We start from the raw sequence: 18,560 nt of genomic DNA on the forward strand, positions 1-18,560 counted from the left end.
ATATACACTACAAGTCTTTTTTTTTTTTTTACTGCAGAAGTCAGAAGTGGTCTGAAGTAAATGACAGAGGAGAGAGAAACTGAATTAAAAAGTGCCAAGAAGAGTTTATGGCAAAACCACCTTGCCAGAACAACACAGCACTTACAGAATTAATAGTGTGTGAAAAGCTAGGAGGGTATTTCTGATGTTCATCAAACACAGTAAAAGCTGAAGTGAGACCACAAAGCTCTTTCTGTTTTCCTAAACAGGATATGAATTGAAGTCTGCAGAAATGGAACTGACGTGTGCATGTCTTCTTCTTCTGAGGGTCTTGCAGATGCTTCCTAGAAAAACTGTTGGTTTACAGTAGCACAGCTTCTAACTTCAGTAGGTTAGAAGTATGTTAGTGCTTGCTACTCTCCCTTCACTGCAGACTCCACTTCCTCCTTGAGTCAGATCAAAGGCACCTCTTTAAGAAAAAAACCCACAGTATTCTGACAATATGTTCATCCTTTCTCAGGGTTTATTGCCAATTTCCAGATCCTAATTGCTGTTGTGAACTGTGAGGAATATACTACATCCAAACTGTGCCTAAAATGAAAAACTACTTTTTCCCCTCTCTGTTCTCTCCCTATTTCAGTAGTGGATTTTCTCCCTTGTTAATGCAAGTATCTCTTGTGGAGAATTTTTCCTTCACAATAAAACCAAAAGCATCTCTTGTTTTCCAGCATGATTGTTACAAATCAACACTGATTTTTACTTCATATTTGACATTAGCATTGCTCTTTAAAGCAAATTTGATAGTTTCTCAGCAGTAGCATCACATTTCTTAATGCTTATTGACAGGTAGGTCAGTAGCCAGTGACTTTTTTTTAATGACTGTATTCTTTTGTTCTCTTTGCTGTACCCACAAGGACTTGAATGACAGAAAGTTCATTTTTCTCGGAATGAACATCTGATTAGAGTAGCCCATGCTTTACTCTCCTTTGGGAGACATGCTGTCAGCCAGCAAAGCCATGGTGGTCGTGGTAACTGTCACTGCATATCCAACAGCTGCTCCGTTACACATTCCCTAACCTGGCAAGAACCGTGCTGCTGAGATTCTGCTGCTTTCCCCTACCCTGGCTCTGTCTTGCCATAGCCCTGCACCTCCAGCAGCCAGGCTGGCGAGCAGCTCTTGCTGCAGCTGCTTCTCACCCTCCTGCTGTAGGTTCACCATCAGCAGGAGGTCTCCCTGAGGTGCCTTCTATGGCCTTGACCCTGGAGACTGTCACCCTTGTGAAGGAACAAGAGCTCCTCAGCTGGAAGCCTGCACGGGCCTAACCTGGTTGGTACTCAGAATTTGCAGATGGTGGTACACTGTGGGGTTTTTGCTACATCAATGGAATGAAATTGTGAGGAAAAAATCATGGCGAAGTGGACATTTTGTATTATTTAGGTTCAAAGTAGAATATGGCTTGATGAACAAAAAGTTAATAAAATGGCCAACATATGTTTCCCTGATATCAAAAGAATTATGCCTGTGCAGCCACCATGTTCTAGGTGAGCATTAGCTCAGGCAGAACTTGGACTATATAAAACAGAATTCAATGTCAATTGCATTCAATAGATGGATGTCCTAATCATTATCTGGACAGCTATTTTAGTTTAATGCTAAATTGTTAAAAATGATCTTTACACAAAGCTAGGTACCGTAACATTTTCTTTGGAACAATCCTTTACATTTCTGTCTTTGTTGAAGATGTGACAAGAACACGAATGGAGCTTAAACAGCTACCACAACTGGTTACACCTTCCTAGAGGTACTTTACCTGCACTTATGCCAGAGGGTCCTAGTTAGGATTATATTCTAAGTCTTGTACATATGAGTAGCTCTATCTTCCACAATAAAATCTACAACTGAAATAAATGCAAGACATTCTTAAACATCATACTATTCTAGAAGCTTAAAGATACAGCAAACTGCTTCAATTTTTTTTAAATTAACATATATTCCTGCTTGTATAAACCATACATGAGCTTAAAAAAATAAACTCAAAATTTCCCCTAATTCTCTGACTAACAAGACTTAATTTAAAGTCAATTCAAAGAATATGAGAGTGGAATTACAAAGGTGTTTATTTACTTTCACATACAGTACTAATAGCTACCATCACTGTTGTAAAAATGCAAATACATTTCAAAATTTCAAAATGGTAGCATTGATAAATATGCAGTATTTTTAATAACTTGACATTCCAGGTTAGGGATAGCTTTTTATGGTAAAAAGCAAGTTAACATGTAAATGGCTAAGCAAGAAGCAGATGAACATGAAATGAAGGGACTGTAAAAGTGCATCTGCAGAAATTCCATTTCAGCCACACATCTGATTTGCATTAGTACATCTGTCAATACTGGTATAGATCAGGTGCCACTCTTCAATCAAACCTTTATATTTAAAAAAGTAAACAAAAACTTTCATGGACAACAAAGGATGGCAAGAAAGACAATTCATATGACCAATTTGGAAATGAACTGTGTTAAAAACTGAATGATATTAATAAAATGGAGGGCACTGGATGATGTCGGAGTGAGAGACAGACCCGGAGTAACGACGCAGTCTCAATGTGAGTATGATCGTTCTCCTTTATTTCACGTGGTTACATGTCTTATATAGAAGATAACTGAGAGCACGCGCTCCTAGCTAAAATATGATTCGTTAAGTCTCTATGTTCACGCGCACGGCTCTCTCCACCTGCACCCTGCTTCACGTTCAGCCCCCAGTCATGTATGCCAGCTGTTTTCCTTCTTCTCAAGGTTGCTTCGTTTACTTTCTCACAGGAAGCTTCATTACTTTCTCACAGGCGGCCTCAGGGATGTCCTTGAGGCCTGCTGCTCACAAACATAACAATTCCATTCGGTCTGGATTGTTCACTAAGTGCCCCTGGTACTCCAGGTATCCAACAGGATGACAGCATAACTGGCATACCAATGGGTTCAAAATTGGAACAATAACCAGAATACCATTTCCCAGAGATGGCAGGTAAAGTTTTGCAACCTACTGCTGCTTCTCCTGCTAAAATTGACAAGAAGTGATCCTTATGCAAGGCCAAGCTGTCACACTTGTAATAGAAAGCGGAAGAATAACAAAAATTTTTCAATGCATGGAATAGCAATGGAAGAAAAGAAGTAACATTAAGATAATATACTTACAGTATATACTTCTGGAATTAAAAATCAAGAAGCATAACAATAAAGTGTAAGAAGCACTTGTTAAGAACCCAATGAAAACATACAAAAAACACTTGTTATTCTCTGAAGTGCAATGATTTCTCTAGCTAACTTGGCTGTCTCCATTTTACTAAGATTTCCTAGCTGAGGAAATAAAATACCAAGTAAAGCAAATTTCCACATCTTAAAACCTTGTTTTCTAAACAAGGAGACAGGACCTTCAGAACAAGCAGAACTTTTATTTCTATAGATGCTAGCTACAGTATATAGCACAGCCATGTGAAAAAGAATTATTTTGAAATTCCAAACACAGTGTTTTTTTAGAACACAGGGGTTAAAATCTTGCTGTTACTCATAATCTGCTGTTCCATATCAGACAATGATGAAATTCAAACTTCAGCTTCCCCTTTCTACAGCTTATCTCAGCATGGGAATTGATTCATCACACTCTGCAATCAACTTTTTGGTACTTAACTGAATACAAATTATGATACTGAGGGAGATTTACATGTTTGTGTCATATAAGACAATGCTCAGGAAAAAAAAAACAAGTTGATTTATCCTCTGCAGTGGATTTAGTTACATTTCCAAATTTCCATTCAAAGTAAAACACAGAAAGATTGGGAGTATGGGTGTTTTAATTGTTTTCTATGCTCTTCTACTTCTTTATGCTAATTTATGTAATTGTTATTTTTTAAAAGAATAATTTTCTGTTTCAAGCCTTTGACTTACCAGAAGTATCAAATTTGCTCTCCCATAACTTTTTTTGTAGAAGTTCTGGGAAATCTCAGAGATGTTATGAACCTTACTGAAAGTTTAGAGCACTGACTATTCTTTTCTCTAAAATGTGAACTAGTCAGTGAAATTAAATAAAAGGTGTTATAAAAAGTGGGGTAAAAAAACTCCAAGAAACAATTAATTTGAAATAGCCTGACAAAAAAAAAATCCCTGCTTTTCTGAGTTGGTTAACACTTAGCCCTAGTTATGTAAAAACATGACAGAAAGTTAAACCTTAGTTACACTTTCCTTTACACATCACTGTTCAATCATGTCTTTTTTGGTGCTATGCTCATTCCTACTTCTATAGGATAGGTAGGAAAGATAATTAAATGCTTATATATATAATACACATACTACATTCCACATATACCACATGTATAATGATAACAGATATGCAGCAGGTGTGTTCATGCCAAATATGGCATTTGTAATGTCTCCTTGCTCTCTTTGCCCTTATTCTGTTCTGCCTGTTTTGTTGTTTCAATTGTTTATGTTACGAGATTTTTGGAACAGATATGCAGATAATGCCTGAAGAAACAGACTCTAACCCCTGATGCTGATGTTAATAATGCACAATGATCACATTAATGCCAGAGATAGAGAAATAAATATTTATGTAAAATCTATAATCCCAAATTGCAGCCTGTTAGGAAAAGTGGAGAAATATAGGCCACACCTTAAACACTTATTTAATTGGAGAGCAAAGAGATCAACTATGAAATTCTGGTTCATAGTACCTGTATTCAACTCCCAGTTTCAGTTTGCCCTCGCTTAAAATTGTTACTATTGTCACTAAAATTTCAGAACTGTATAGCACTTCCAGGATCTTATAAGATTTGTTTTACTAACTTTGCCAAGGGTTTCCATTGAGTATCCATTTTTGTATCCAGCTTCATTATATACCCTCATATACTTTTCAGTTGTGAATAAAGGTTGAACACTGGTTGTAAAGCAAAGGAGATGGTTAATTAAATGCTTTGCAGTAAAGAATTTGAATGTAGAAGTCGTCAGGCTCTTATGATCTTCTCCTCACAACTGGAATCAATGGGATAAATCTTTTGAGTTCTCATTTGAATTCTATGTATTACAACATGTCACATAAATCAATCAAAAAATATCTCAGGATTTTACAGATGATGCCATCATGGTTTGCCACATCAACAGCAATTAACCCTTGCCACAGCCCCACCAACCAGCCATCAGAACTGGAGTTGCACAAAACCTGTGTTAACTTAAAAGACGTAAATATCCCACTAAGGTAGATAATTAAGAACATACCAGAATCATGTTGCCAGGAAACACATGTCGAGAGCTGAGTTTTCAAATCAGATGTCCTTTTCCTGCATTCAGTGCTCCCTTAACACTGAAACAAATGTCAGTAGATGAAAGCACAGCAGCTATAAAACCAGACTCAGCAACATAAAAAAAGATGAGAAAGGTAGACGAAGATAGAAAATACATGTTTGCAGCTACAATAAGAATTTATTTCTCAGCTCAAAAATATGTGACTTGATAATCTCACTGCCTTCAACAATAAGACTGCAGTACTTACAAACATGTAAGTGCTTAACTGCACAACATAGATAAGACACTAGGAACTAAGAAGGTGATTTCCAAAGCAATGGATGAACACAAAGAAGCGTGTAAGGCTTTTTTCCCCCTTACTGAACTTCAGGTTCTGGAGTTTTATGACTGTCAACACTATCTCTTGACAAAATCCATATCTCAGGATGCAGAATGACAGAATCACTGCTGGTCAGTTAAGGCTCCTTAGCATAGTAGTGCTAAATCTGAAGTCAGGTTGAATTTTCCAGACTGGTGAATATGTAGATGCTAAGTGTTCAGTATTACTGTTGTTGCATCACTCTTATACACCTAAAAAACCAAAGTGAGGTGGAAAGCTTTTATAAAAAACCCCATGTTTTGATGTTATCTGTCATAGTAGGAAAAGCATCTTCCTCTACTCACATCCTGTTTATCAGCCTTTAAGTGTAAAATTTGAATTTGAAACAACTGAAAGTGTGGCAAATATATTTAATTATTGTAAGTTTTAAGGAACATAAATCCCAGTATCTAGAATTGTTTTTTATATTTTGTGGAGAAGGAGACAACCACAGACTTCTCAACAATGTTAACTAAGCAGGTATGCAATGATAATATTGTAGATAACTATACAGCACTATCCTACTGTAAATTTGGGAACACATAGGTATGTGGATTTACTATAAGCTGAACACTGAGAGTTTGATGCATGAAAAAATAAGCCATCTGCTGATAGAAAGATTTTTTAGACAGTATCAGGAACACATTCAGCAATGACATTTTTTTCTCATTCAATTCTGCATCCCTCTTTATATAAATTAGTAAGTAGCTTTTGTTTCATCACCTTTGTTTTCTGCCCCAAGGACTTCAATCTTACCATTTCCAATGACACTAATCCAAATGCAAAATCGTACTTCGGCTTAATTTCCTGAACTATGAGTAGTGTTATGACCTTATGTCATCTCAGTGGACTATAAACTGAGAAGCTTGATCTTCAGATCTCTACTGTACCACTGGTATTATTCCACAAAGTCAGGGAAACTGCTTAAGCTCTTGGTACTGTTGTTTCTCTATCTATAAGGCTTTTTGAGGTTTAGAGATTAAAAAAGTAACAGTTGATCTTCAAGGCAGAATGGTGATACTACACTACAGGGTGGTGTGTTCCATAAGAAGTAAACATTTCCAGAACTAAAGAAACAGACAAAGATTCTTAAGAGAATCAACCAGCAGTTAAGAGGATTTGTGTCAACCAGCAGTTAAGAGGACTAGTGTTCAAACAGGACTGATTACATAGCATGTTTCAGTTATTAATTGTCTAATTCTGTCTCTTTTTCTATACTTATAATAACTCCTGAAACCAAGGACGGAGCTATAACACCTGTCTACATTAAGGAATGGTTTGGAAAATACCTTCAAACTTCAGAGCTTCCCTCCACAGAGACACTTCTACTGTGGCACAAAAACCCCAGACAAATTAAAACCAGACTAGAGAGTGATTAGGAAATGCCCAGGCTAGTAAAATGGAAAGACAGCAGGATGGCTCTAGTGCCAGCTCACATGCCCAGAGGACTGTACCACACAGTGGTTACTGTAGCCTAGAAGCCACATTGCACATTGAATAATTTCCTTTTAAACATTTATGACCAGGGACTAGCCCTTCTCTATATAGCATTTTAAAAAATGGGAAAGGATAAAGCAAGAGAACAGCTAAGTAGCTTTTAAAAGAAAATCATAAGTAGAAAGAAACCTTGTGACTGCCTGAAGAACCAGAAGGAGGGAAAACGAAAATCCAAAGCTTTGGTAATGGCTGAAATAAGTTTCCAAATAAAATCTCCAGCACAAGTGAGACTTACTCTATAATTGTAAATGTAGTCAGACAAGAAAACATTCTGACCATAGCCTGAAAAGTAATTGTTCTTGTACGCAAGGTGAATCAAACAATGACGGTTTATAGACTGGTTTGTTTTGGTGGTGGACCTCCTCTTCCTTTTACACTACTAAACTACTATTAATTGAAAATCTTGATGCTGGTCCAGCCATCTGTATCTGGTATATAGTTTATAACTTTGGGGTACATCTGAATCTGTTGAGATGAAAGGGAAAGTTTTAAGGAAACAAAACCCAGTGAAAAACTGTGCTGCTGTGTGTGGCCTTTGGAAAAGGAAGGGAATCAAAGTGTTTTTCACTCTGACAATCAGATCTAGCAGTGACTGACAAACTTTATTATTATTTGATACAATTTTTCTAGTTGAGCAGATGGCCAGCTCCCTACCTACTACTTCAGTGATGCCTTGCTATAAAGACAACAAACTATGGTAGTCACCCTGACTGGATGCCTCCAACTTCCCTGAATCATGAGGGGAAAGGCCTGACCCACAGAGGGAAAGGTTTCAGTCTTGGTGAAGTGGTAAGAGACAGGCCACAGAACTCGACATAGGCACTGCCACCATAAAGCTTGCCACCTAGTGACACACCAGCTGCAGCTCTAGAGCATGAGAGAGGCCAAGGCAACACAATGCTAGCACTTGCGCTGTGAAGATACCGCAAAAATCTCACGTCAATTATCTGAGACTCGACAAGCTGCAGATTCAGAGGTCTGCCAGCTATTAGTATCCACTCATTAGAACAAGCTGAATTACAGATTAATATGACAGGACATAAGTAGTTCAACATGCCTAGTACTTCCTCTTCCTACAACAGCAGATTCTGCTGTAAAGACCTCCGATCCTTAAACCTTTAAAAAACAGATATATGGATGGGATCCATTTTCTGTGTTGGAATAAACATAAAATGTTGCAGCTTGCACAACAAAAAGACACTACGAACTCCTCCTTCATCTTTTCCCTCCCTGGAAGACATGTATCCAGTAAGTGAAAAATCTCAGATGCCAACTGCATGTAAGACCCTGAACAACTTTACAGTGGCTTCAGTAAAAGTATGCTCCCTTAAGAACAGAAGAAAATGTTTCTTTGATTCTAAATGTTAATTCTTATTTAAAGCTCCCCCACATCTCTCACGTATGAGCAAACATATTTCACATGGGTAAGCTTAGCAAAGAATCACAGCCTTATACTGGAAGTTGTATTTCATGAAACAAGATAAAAAATGTCAACAGTGAACATTTTGAAGAGGTGCCATTCGAAAATATTCCTTTGAACTCATTTGACCAAGGCTATTGTTCGGAGTTTAAAAAAAAAAAAAATCACACCTGTGTGCGACAGATAGACTCTTTATCTGGTAAGAACAAGGTGCAGAGACTTGTGCAATAGATAATTAATCTCTATTGCTATCTATAGTTTCATTGTTAACACTGCCTTGGTTGAAGTGTGAAAATATGTTCACACTTTTGAAAATGGGCGATTAACTAATCAAATGACAATATGAATCTAGAAACATAAAAATGACTGCAATTCAACACTACTTATGACTATGTTTTTATTTTTGATTTTATAAGAAAAACATTATCTCAAGCATCCTTCAAGACTACTATAAGGGAAGTTACCAGATTTTCCCTACTGTAATAATCAGCGCAGAAAATTGTGACCACCATCATTAGTCTAATTCCACCAGAGCACCCAACATTTTACCCTCTGGGAATTAATAACAGGTAAAATTTTCCTTGTATCGCTGAGTTCCAAGAGACTGTAACAGACAGATGACATAAGCAGTACTGAATAACCAGGGGCAGATACTATTAAGCAGTAGCCCCTGTCCCATTAAGGCCTTTTTAAGTAACCGTTGTGTGTATTAAGTACCGCTGGACTTACAATGCCCCAGGAGATGTCCTAATTAAGCAAGTTTTCGGGATAAGTATGTCAGTGAAATGAAGCATATGGTACTAACTTGCATCAAAGTGCTACACGGCAAAAGCCCCACACATTTCAGCTTAACTTCACATGGCTGCAGAACTTGTGCAAGATTCGTATTAAAAAGGATTTGACTAAACACAAATGACACACTTCAGATGTCACTTGAAAATGGTCTCCTGGGATAATATGCAAGTTAGACCTCATGTTTAAGGGAAACTCACTTTGCACTGTCTTTTCTTTCTTTTTTCTTTCTTTTTTAAATGAAACCATTTCTTTTTACTCTTGGATGCTCCTACAGGTGGAGTTCACATAACAGGCACTTCCACGTGAATGAAGGAAGTAAATCTGTCTTTTCTCCCTCTATAGGTTGATGATGTAATTTACATCTAGACTGCATATAAAAGCACGCAAAAATGTATTTACTATGTGTTTAGCTTTTTTATCTATGTTACTAAAATTCTTGATACAGGTCTTAACACTTCACATCTCTAACACAGTAACCTCCTCCTTTCCAGTCGTGAAAATTCTTCTGCTTATATTCATTCAAACTGCTGTAAGTAAATAATTTTCTTGCATCACTGAGTCATCCACTGTACCACCTCCTGGGATCATTGCACTGTCTCCCAAGTAAGACACAAGCTATTTATACAAATTTAAAGCCCTTTGTGAACAGTTTCTATCTTACTGTCTTGCTTATGCCATTCCTGCTCCTCATAATGCCAGGCTCATTTACTTATCTCCCAAGATAACACTTTCTCTGATACTTTCTAATTTCCAGTACTTTCTAATAGCCCCAAAGAGCATAAGACTTTATCAGACTGACATCAGCATATGCACTCACTCAAAAACTATTCCTGTCCCTCAAATCTACAGAACAAAGTTGTTACATCCATTTTTTCCTTGGTATTTGTTTTTATTTCCCCAAGATGTCTCTTACTGCCTTGCAGTTCTTAGCATTCTTCATTCTTATCTGTCACACATGAAAATAAGACTTGCAGAAAAATCCTGTTTCTGCTTTGCAGGCCTGTTACTGGAAGGAGAAGCAGTAGAGAACAACTTCTCCGAGTTACAAACTTGTTGGATTTTTCTTTTTATATTTATGGTCTTCACCAAAAGACAGAAATACTACTTCAAAGCAAAGTTCTGTCTAGCCTAGTATCCTGTCCCTGAAAACGATCAAATTAACACAACAATACACAGAGTTGACATTTAAGTTCAAAGATCTTCATAAATCTTCACAGTGCTAATTCTGCAGGGCATATATAAATACCTGTAGCCAAGAGTTTAAGAGCAGCAAAAATGACTAACCTCAATTATTTATTTGTTTATTTTAAAAATTCAACTTACTATTGTAAGTAGGTATTCTCCTTTTTGGTTCTCATGCTGAAAACTCCTTTTCGTATCACGTTTTTTCTCATCTTTTCTCATTGCACATATTTAATGCCAGCTTCGCCAGTGTCTTTTTTTTTTTTAAAGCACTCTCTTACATTCATTGCAGAAGTGACATAGTCCAAAACCTCTTAATGAAACAAATACAAATAAATTGACAAGTTGCGTTTTCACAGCTCTGTTAAATTAGAATTCTCAATTTGCTGTATAAATATTTACTGAAATGGTATAGTTTAAAGTTACAGAAAACAACTGTAATATCCACATTTTACTGTAAGGAATGAGATCAAATTTGTAGAACAAAAAAAAAAAAAAAAGCATAAAGACACTTAATGCTCTACAACAGAAATGCTCTAGATCAGTAAGGCCAAAAGCAGTCGTGTGGAAGATTTTGCCTACATCACGCTCTACTAATTTCTGTGAACGTATCAGCACGAAGAACATGGCTCTCAGTGTGGCCTCAAGTTGAAACTATCCATTTTCAAATAAAGGGACTGAGTTTTCCTATGGAGAAAATAAAGTAAATCTGGGAAAATCTGTGGACTTGAAACTCATACCTTTAATGAAAATTCATTTTAAGAATAAATAGCATGGCATTTGTGATCAAAATTATTCCTACTGATTTTTTTCTAGACTGCTTATTGTTATCTTCCAGAGGCATGCAAGATCTATATGGTATTTGGGGAAGACTCCTTCTCACTTCCCTGAGACCGTAGTGTTTAAAGCTCAGTTTCTTTCCACTGGACAGAATGTAATAATGCGGGATAACAAAGGAAATGCTGTATTCAGAAGAATTTTTGCAGTCTTGTGTAAGAGGCTACTGTGTAAACGGACTAATTTTCCATATAACCTGTCAGTCTAAAATGTTGAGAGGCTGGCAGGAAAAGAGAGAAGGGTTTTTGAAAATTTGGGATTGTATTTGTTAAAACAAGTTCTGACTTTCAGCTCTTACTCTGTCTCCTTGGTTTTTATTTCTCTTAATTTCTAGAGAATCATGTTCTCAGGTTTTTGAACGTATAGTACTTTCTCATATGCTTTTTTATTCCATGTTTTGTTTCTGGAAGTGGTCAGCCTTGCCTCATGCCACTAATAACTATAGAAAGACTGGTCAGTTAAATAGAACAGAGACTCAAGAGATATCACAATTCGTACTCTCCCGCTAAAGTATACATCATGTATGTCTCAATGCTTACTTGCACTGCCAGACCAAACAGAGATACATTAGTAATTTTAACAGTATCAAACTTTCAGTGACACTATTAAAAAAAAAAAAAAAAAAGTATTTCGTATTCTTTGTATAGACCTCCTCATTTGTATGTTTTTCATGAGCAACTGCACTGTACTTTGAATTTTATCTTAAAACCTGAATCTTTTTAACCATGAGGCAGCTGGTAGCCCATATTAATTCCTGTATAGCATATCAAAAGCATCTGTTTGATCTTTTGATTGCTAGCATTTATTATGCAACGTTTTAAACAGCAAGATCCTTTTCTTACACATACAGTGCTTGAAAAAAAATGACAGGACTTTGACACAATATAAAATGGAGATACGTGAAATCCTTTATGCTGAACTGCAGAGGTAAAAAAACCTAAGCTTTAAGTAACAGAATTATGGAGTAACCTAGCCGCCGCATTTTGCTAGGCTGACCATAATGCCAACAGCATTTTCCGTAATAGTATTTTGCCAGAGCACGTGGTGGGACACTAAATTTCCCGATTGCTCCATCACCTGAGCGCCTGTCACAGGAACGTGGTCCCGGAGACTTGACACAGACAGGAGAGAGGGCCTCTTGCCCACATACTGGGAAGCCCTTTTTAAAGTGCACAAACCCAACGACAAAAGTGGCCACAATTCTAATTCTCGTCTTCCACACCAAGCCCTTGCTGTGGCAACCTCACGCACCCCAAGGGCTCCCTCAGCCAGAAGCTGCGACACCCCGCTCCAGAGCCGTGACAGGGGCTGCGCCTACACGGACGTTCGCATGGGGGTCCCGCAGAAGGTGGCGTTCTCTGTACCGGGGCCTGCTGGGATCTCTCAGTGACTCCCAGAGACGACCTCACCCACGCTCCCGCAGCCCCACGCACCGCACAGAAACGCAGCGCCCGGCAGCAGGATGGCCTTTGCCCCCAGCTCTATCATGGCACCCCGCCACCGCCCACCTGCCCAACCCAGCACACCGCGCATGCGCGCAAACTCCCGCACCCCCTCCCGTAGCGGCGCAGCTGGCGCACGCGCCTTGCGCCCTCCCCCGCGCGCTCCCGCCGCCGCCGCCTCCCTCTGCCCGCTGCGGGGATGGGGGGGGGCGGGGCTCGGCCTCGCCGCGCCTGCGCAGCAGGAAGCAGGGGCCGGTTGCGCAGTGTGCGCAGCTGCCGCCGTAGCGTGGAGCCGCAGATGGAGCCTCCCCCTGGCGCCGCAGGTAGGGGCGGCCGCCGCCGCACGCGCTGGCTGGCTGGCTGGCTGGCTGGCTGGCTGGCTGGCTGGCGGGTGACGGTTCGCACGTGCAGCGAGGCGGAAGGAGGGGGGCGGTGGAGCGCCTCCCCCCACCCCCTCCCGCCCGCTGCCGCCTCCGCCTCCGCGCCCCGCCGGAGCTTCCTGTGGGAAATCCCCGCCGCTTTCCGCTGCCCCTCCTCGCACACGCCAGGCGGGTGCTGGGAAGGGGCCACCCTGAGGGGCTCGGTCCGCCCTCCGCCAGCCTCGGCGGGCTCCCGGGCACCCGGTTCCCCTCCGCGTCCTCCCTCCCGTCCTCTCTCCAGCCGCGGCCGTGACCTCCGGAGGGGAGGCGCGGGGCCCGGCCTCGCCTCAGCGGCGGCGCAGGCTGCTCCGGGGCGTCGAAGTGCCCTCGGGCCTGGCCGCTGCCACCTGCCCTGCTGTAGCCTCCCTGCCGGGGAGACAAATGTGAAGGCAAAATACCGAGGTGGTGTGGTCCTCGGCTTCATGTTACCAAGATCTTGTCCGGACAGTTACAGCTAGGTATCTCCGGAAATGAATTTTAAGCCCGTGTCCTTGAACCCACGTAATATGCACTCACCTGCCCTGTTCCTGAGGCAGGTTCCTTCGGGTGGGTATGTTGGTGTGAAAGGCCCGTTCTCCAGCAGAATGAACGCAGCGAGGCGTTGGTGTGCTTCAGCTAACCCAAGGTGTTGAGGCACCTGTGGCTGAGGGTGAGCTGCAGTGGTCGTGACTGCGGCCTGTGGCCGCTGCCTTCAACAGCTGAAGGGTGCCAGCCAAGGCCAAATGCTCGATTTCTGATGGAAACCTGTCCTGGGCCTGGGTCTCCAGGCCCACCAATTAAGGCATTCATAGAGTCATCGAGTTCTGGTTTGGTGATCATATCATCTAAGCATTTATGTTATTAAATTAAGAAGACTTTGTAAGACTTACCACTGCATTTCAGGTGGTGGCTGTTCATCTGCAGCATAATTTTGCTCCCAGTTGTCCTTTGGAAAAAGTCTAGTTATTACACTAGCTTAATTCAAGCTGTTGCCTGTTCAGTGTATAGCAAAAAGGATGTCTGTAAACACTGAAGTTTGTCAGTGTTCTACTTCCCTAATTATGTCTGTAGTGACATTATGTGTCCCGCCTCATCCACGTTGTAGTTGTATGTTAGCTGTTGTAGGGCTACTGAGGATGTACTTTGGGCACAGGCTATGTGACACCAATACTGAGATTCATCTGAGCAGTTGCCACTGCTTACTGACACCTCTCTAATTCTGCTACCACATTATCCAGTATCTTTTACTTACCACCCCCTCACCATCAGTCCCTGGCTGTTAAGGCTCTGTTGAAAACCTGAACTAAAAGCGGAGATGTCTAAGAGGTTGCAGAGAAACTGGAACAATAGCTGCCAGAGGTGTGATCCGCCTTGTTCATATCAGTAAGGTGTTAACTCAGATGCGGTAGTTTTGAATGTCATCATTGTTAACTGCTTCTTGGCTCACATATGAGAGAAAAGAGGGAGAATCACGCTTTAGTATGTTGTTAACTGTGGCTGCTGCTTCGTTTTGTGGTCACAAAAGTTACAAATATACTCATGGTTTTGCCAGGCAGTAGAGAGTGAATATCAAGAAGTCCTCTGAAGCTGAGGGTGTGGAACCTGTGAATTATGTCATTAATCGTACGGGAGGAGTTTTTTGACAGCCATAGTTTGGGAAGGAACTGTGACTGTGTCGTTAGGTGGTTTCATCCAGTAAATAAATCGGTAGATAAATCTGTGAACAAAATTGTATGTTACATTCTTTTGCTTTATCATTTTTCAGAATGAATATGATGCTAAGTGCTTTGCTGTTTTCTATGTAGATTTTACCTGTTACTCGTATGTTGTTTCTGATGCAAATTATTGCATAGTTCTTGAGGTCACTGCTTAGCTCTCTTTTATGTGGTCTGTTTGGTGTCTGCACTTCAGATAGTTTGTGATCTTTGCAGGACCTTTTTCTATTTCTTGCTCTGGGTGGAAGTAAGCAGTAAATTCTTGGACAACATCCACTGTTGGTTAGAAAAGGCATGGAGGACATGGGGATTGTACACTTGGGACTGGTTTCAGACAAAAAGTGCTCAAAAGTTTGGGCTTTGCTTAAAAAGTGTGGAACCCTATGTGTAGGAATCCAATTGTATCTGTACTGTTACTGTATTTTTACCATTCAAAAAAAGAAACAAAATATGTGTTTGCTGAAATGTTGCTACATGATGTCTTTGTTTAAGTGACAAAAAGCTATGTTGAGGATATTACTTCAGTTACCAAGTGAAGCATTCAGAAGCTTTACAATGGCAGAATTAAGGCTGTCTGTGCTATTCTAATTCTCAGCTGGTCCGCGGCCCTAGTTGCTGCAAGACTTTGCGTTTTGTGCATTTTGCTGGAATCCTCATCTACAGTTGTCAGAAGGGATTAGAGGTGGGGTGGGGTGTTCCCTTTATAGGTAGCTCACACATGAAGTTTTCCTAACTGTCATACTTGAACAATAGCTGAAGCTAGGTGTTAATGAACCTGCATTATTTTCAGTAGTAAATATTAAGCCCTGATCTGTAATTAATTCTTTGGGCCCTGTAACTGGCTTTGCTATGTTATCAAGAAAAAAATCTCCTTGTGTCAAAAATCGCTACAAGGAACTTCAGGCTTGGCTTTACTTACCACTCACTAGATGTATAAGCATTTGGAATCCACATGCCATTAACAAATAAGTGTGCTTTGTTGGGTTTGCTTTTCCTTTTCTTTCTAGGTGTTACAGACTTTCTGTAATATAGCCATTGTTCATTTTTAGCAAACAGGCTTGTCAGTGTTCTCGTAATCCAGTATTGCCATATTGCAAGAATATGAGCCCCAAAGCAAAATGTAAGATAACAAATTCAGCCAGTGAAAAAGGTGAAAATTGACTTTGAGGTGATGATAGAATGGTGAGAAGTTAAAGCTTTGGAAATTTTCCCTGGTGTTGTCATCCCTGTACTCCATCTTAATTTAAAATGATGTCAGTATTAGATAGAAACATCTCAAAATCTGTAACTTTTTAAATACGAATAAATCTATTCGTATACATTTAAATTTAAAAAATGGTTGCTGCGCAGCCTCTTTTGTTTTCAATCAGGGTTTCAGGATATCACATATGTTATTTCGCTTGGATTATAACACTCCTGTCACTTCATGTTGTCCTTCTATACTTTAAAACCTTAGTAGCGAGCAAAGTACTTAAGACTCTAGTTTGATACAGACACCTATGTGCAAATGAAATTACCAAACTCAGTAGCAGTTCATGTATGCGTAAAGATATTTGGTCCTGGTCCATCATCAGTTGGTTCACACTGGATGGTTTTGACTGATAAAATCCATGAACTTTAACAGGGTCCTGAATGTTTTTGTGGGTCTGAGGTTCCAAAGCAGTATGCTGAAACTATTTTGTCAATTTGGCCCCATGAACCTCTTGACAGTAGGGGCACAGAAGCCTCCGCATGGGCCACAGGACTGCATGCTTAAAGTATTAATTACGTTGATACACGAAATTACAACTGCAGGAAAAAACCTTAGAAACATATTTTTTTCCTCCCGTGACTTTAATGGGTCTGTCTCTAAATTGGTTTGTTCCAATGTGTTACTTAGTTTTTTAGAATAGAGGTTGTAAGTAGCTGATAATATATTCAATGATACAGAGTGTTTTGATAACTTTTTATGATACACTTATGCGCAAATGGTTTTGCATGAATTAACATAAGATTGGTAACTTTTATTTAATAAAAAAGGGATAAGCTAGGCAGAATAGAGAAGACGAAAATTTTGAGTTGAATGCATTATTTTCTTGGAGGTGTAGTAAGCTATAATTATCTTTGCCGATCCAAAACACTGTTACAAGTATGCTAAAATAAATCTGAAATGGTTTTGAAAAAATTGAACCTCTAGAGGCAATAACCTGATTGATTAAAGGAATGTTTGCCAATAAGCATCCTGTTAACACTGTGCTGCTACTTCTGCTATTAATAAAAGCGTACTTTTTCAGTGTAGTTTTATAATTAGCTCATGGGCAGGTGTTTTAAAACAAAACTTCAGAGTGAAACAGAATATTCACAGCACAGAAGTAATTTTTACCAAGTGATGTGAAAAATAACTGAATCTCCAAAATTACGTAACTTAGCTATAAACTTGTTACTCATTCTCCAGTGCATCTTAACTTTAAGTGTTTTTTAGACTAGAGATCTGCATATGGGAAAAATGACAGAATGGTAAACTCAAGTTTAGTAGGCTCATCACAGATGAAGGCAAGACCTTCCCTTCCAGGAAGAGAACTGTGTTACACTTCTTTAGAGTGGCGATTTTTTTTTAAATGTCGTGTAAGTTAAAGAATGGGAATTCTATATGTATGTTCTTGTTTTTCTTCTCTTTCACTCTAATAAGTGTTATTTCTGCTGCTGAAGTTTTCATTAATGCTTCTCCAAGTTCTATTTCTTGGCTTAAAAAATAAAGGCATCTTAGAAATCTATCCACTGACGGCTGCTTATCTTTCATAGCAGCTGGTAGGAAAAAAAATAGTAAGGTGTATGTAAAAGGAAAAACAGCTTTTTATGGCTCCACATATCTGAACCAAGGCCCCAAAATAATGAAAGTGATAATTTTAAAATGTTTATATTTTGAAGAGGGTTATATTTTTTAACTTGGATTCTTGAACCTTCACTGAACTTTCTACTGCGTTTTTGTTAGTAAATAGCGTAACTGATATCTAAAAGTTGATACAACTGAGACTTCAAGAAAAACATGAGGTATAGCAGGTGCTGATGAAAATGTTAAAAACTTACTAAAACTTCCTCTGTTCTTCGTATGTACTGTGATTCTTACTGAAATAGCTGTAATATTTAAAGTACTACTTTGAGGTATTTTCTTTCAAATATGCGTAGATAAACTGAACGGAGAAAATCTGAATTGCAGGTTGTACAATGAGAAATGCATGTTTATAAAAGTCTTGCTGGAATTGCTTTACTTGCTTCCTCTTGGATGCGGAAGGTATGAGGCTTCTGTTAGTATCTGGGTAAACGAGTTTTCACCTTTCTCTCAACTTTTCCGAGTTGTCTGTGTCCCTGCTACCTGAAGTCATGAGAGAGATGAAAGCAGAGCTGTAAACTAACAACAGGACATAGTGACAAAAGGGTGAGTAAGTCAGTTACCAGCTGCGTTGAATGAAGACGGGAGATGATACGACTTTTCTCAGGATACTCTTCTAGGAAAGCTTTTGTCTTGGTATCACCTTTTTGAAATAGTCTTCTGGTTAATGTGACAAGGTGCTACAGTCCCTTTTGTTGTTAGGACTGTGTTTCGTTATTAGGATTTGTGTTTCATTCTCCTCTTGTCCTCTTAAAAGTCTGCTACCTACAGCA

At 39.5% G+C, this 18,560-nt stretch overlaps 1 protein-coding gene across 3 annotated transcripts in view; it reads left to right on the forward strand.

The window, feature by feature from the left end:
- The first annotated feature begins 13,032 nt into the window (after window positions 1–13,032).
- The window catches only part of CMC1 (C-X9-C motif containing 1), a 41,273-nt gene continuing 35,745 nt past the window's right edge, over window positions 13,033–18,560 (forward strand). For all 3 annotated transcript variants that reach the window (XM_086742732.1, XM_086742733.1, XM_086742734.1), the window contains exon 1: window positions 13,033–13,128. In XM_086742732.1, the coding sequence (XP_086598858.1) occupies window positions 13,104–13,128 (25 nt within the window). In that variant the 5' untranslated portion in view covers window positions 13,033–13,103. The remainder of the gene's footprint in view (window positions 13,129–18,560) is intronic.

The sequence above is a fragment of the Chlamydotis macqueenii genome, chromosome 2 (assembly GCF_036417535.1).
Source record: "Chlamydotis macqueenii isolate bChlMac1 chromosome 2, bChlMac1.mat, whole genome shotgun sequence".
Classification (NCBI taxonomy): Eukaryota; Metazoa; Chordata; class Aves; order Otidiformes; family Otididae; genus Chlamydotis; species Chlamydotis macqueenii.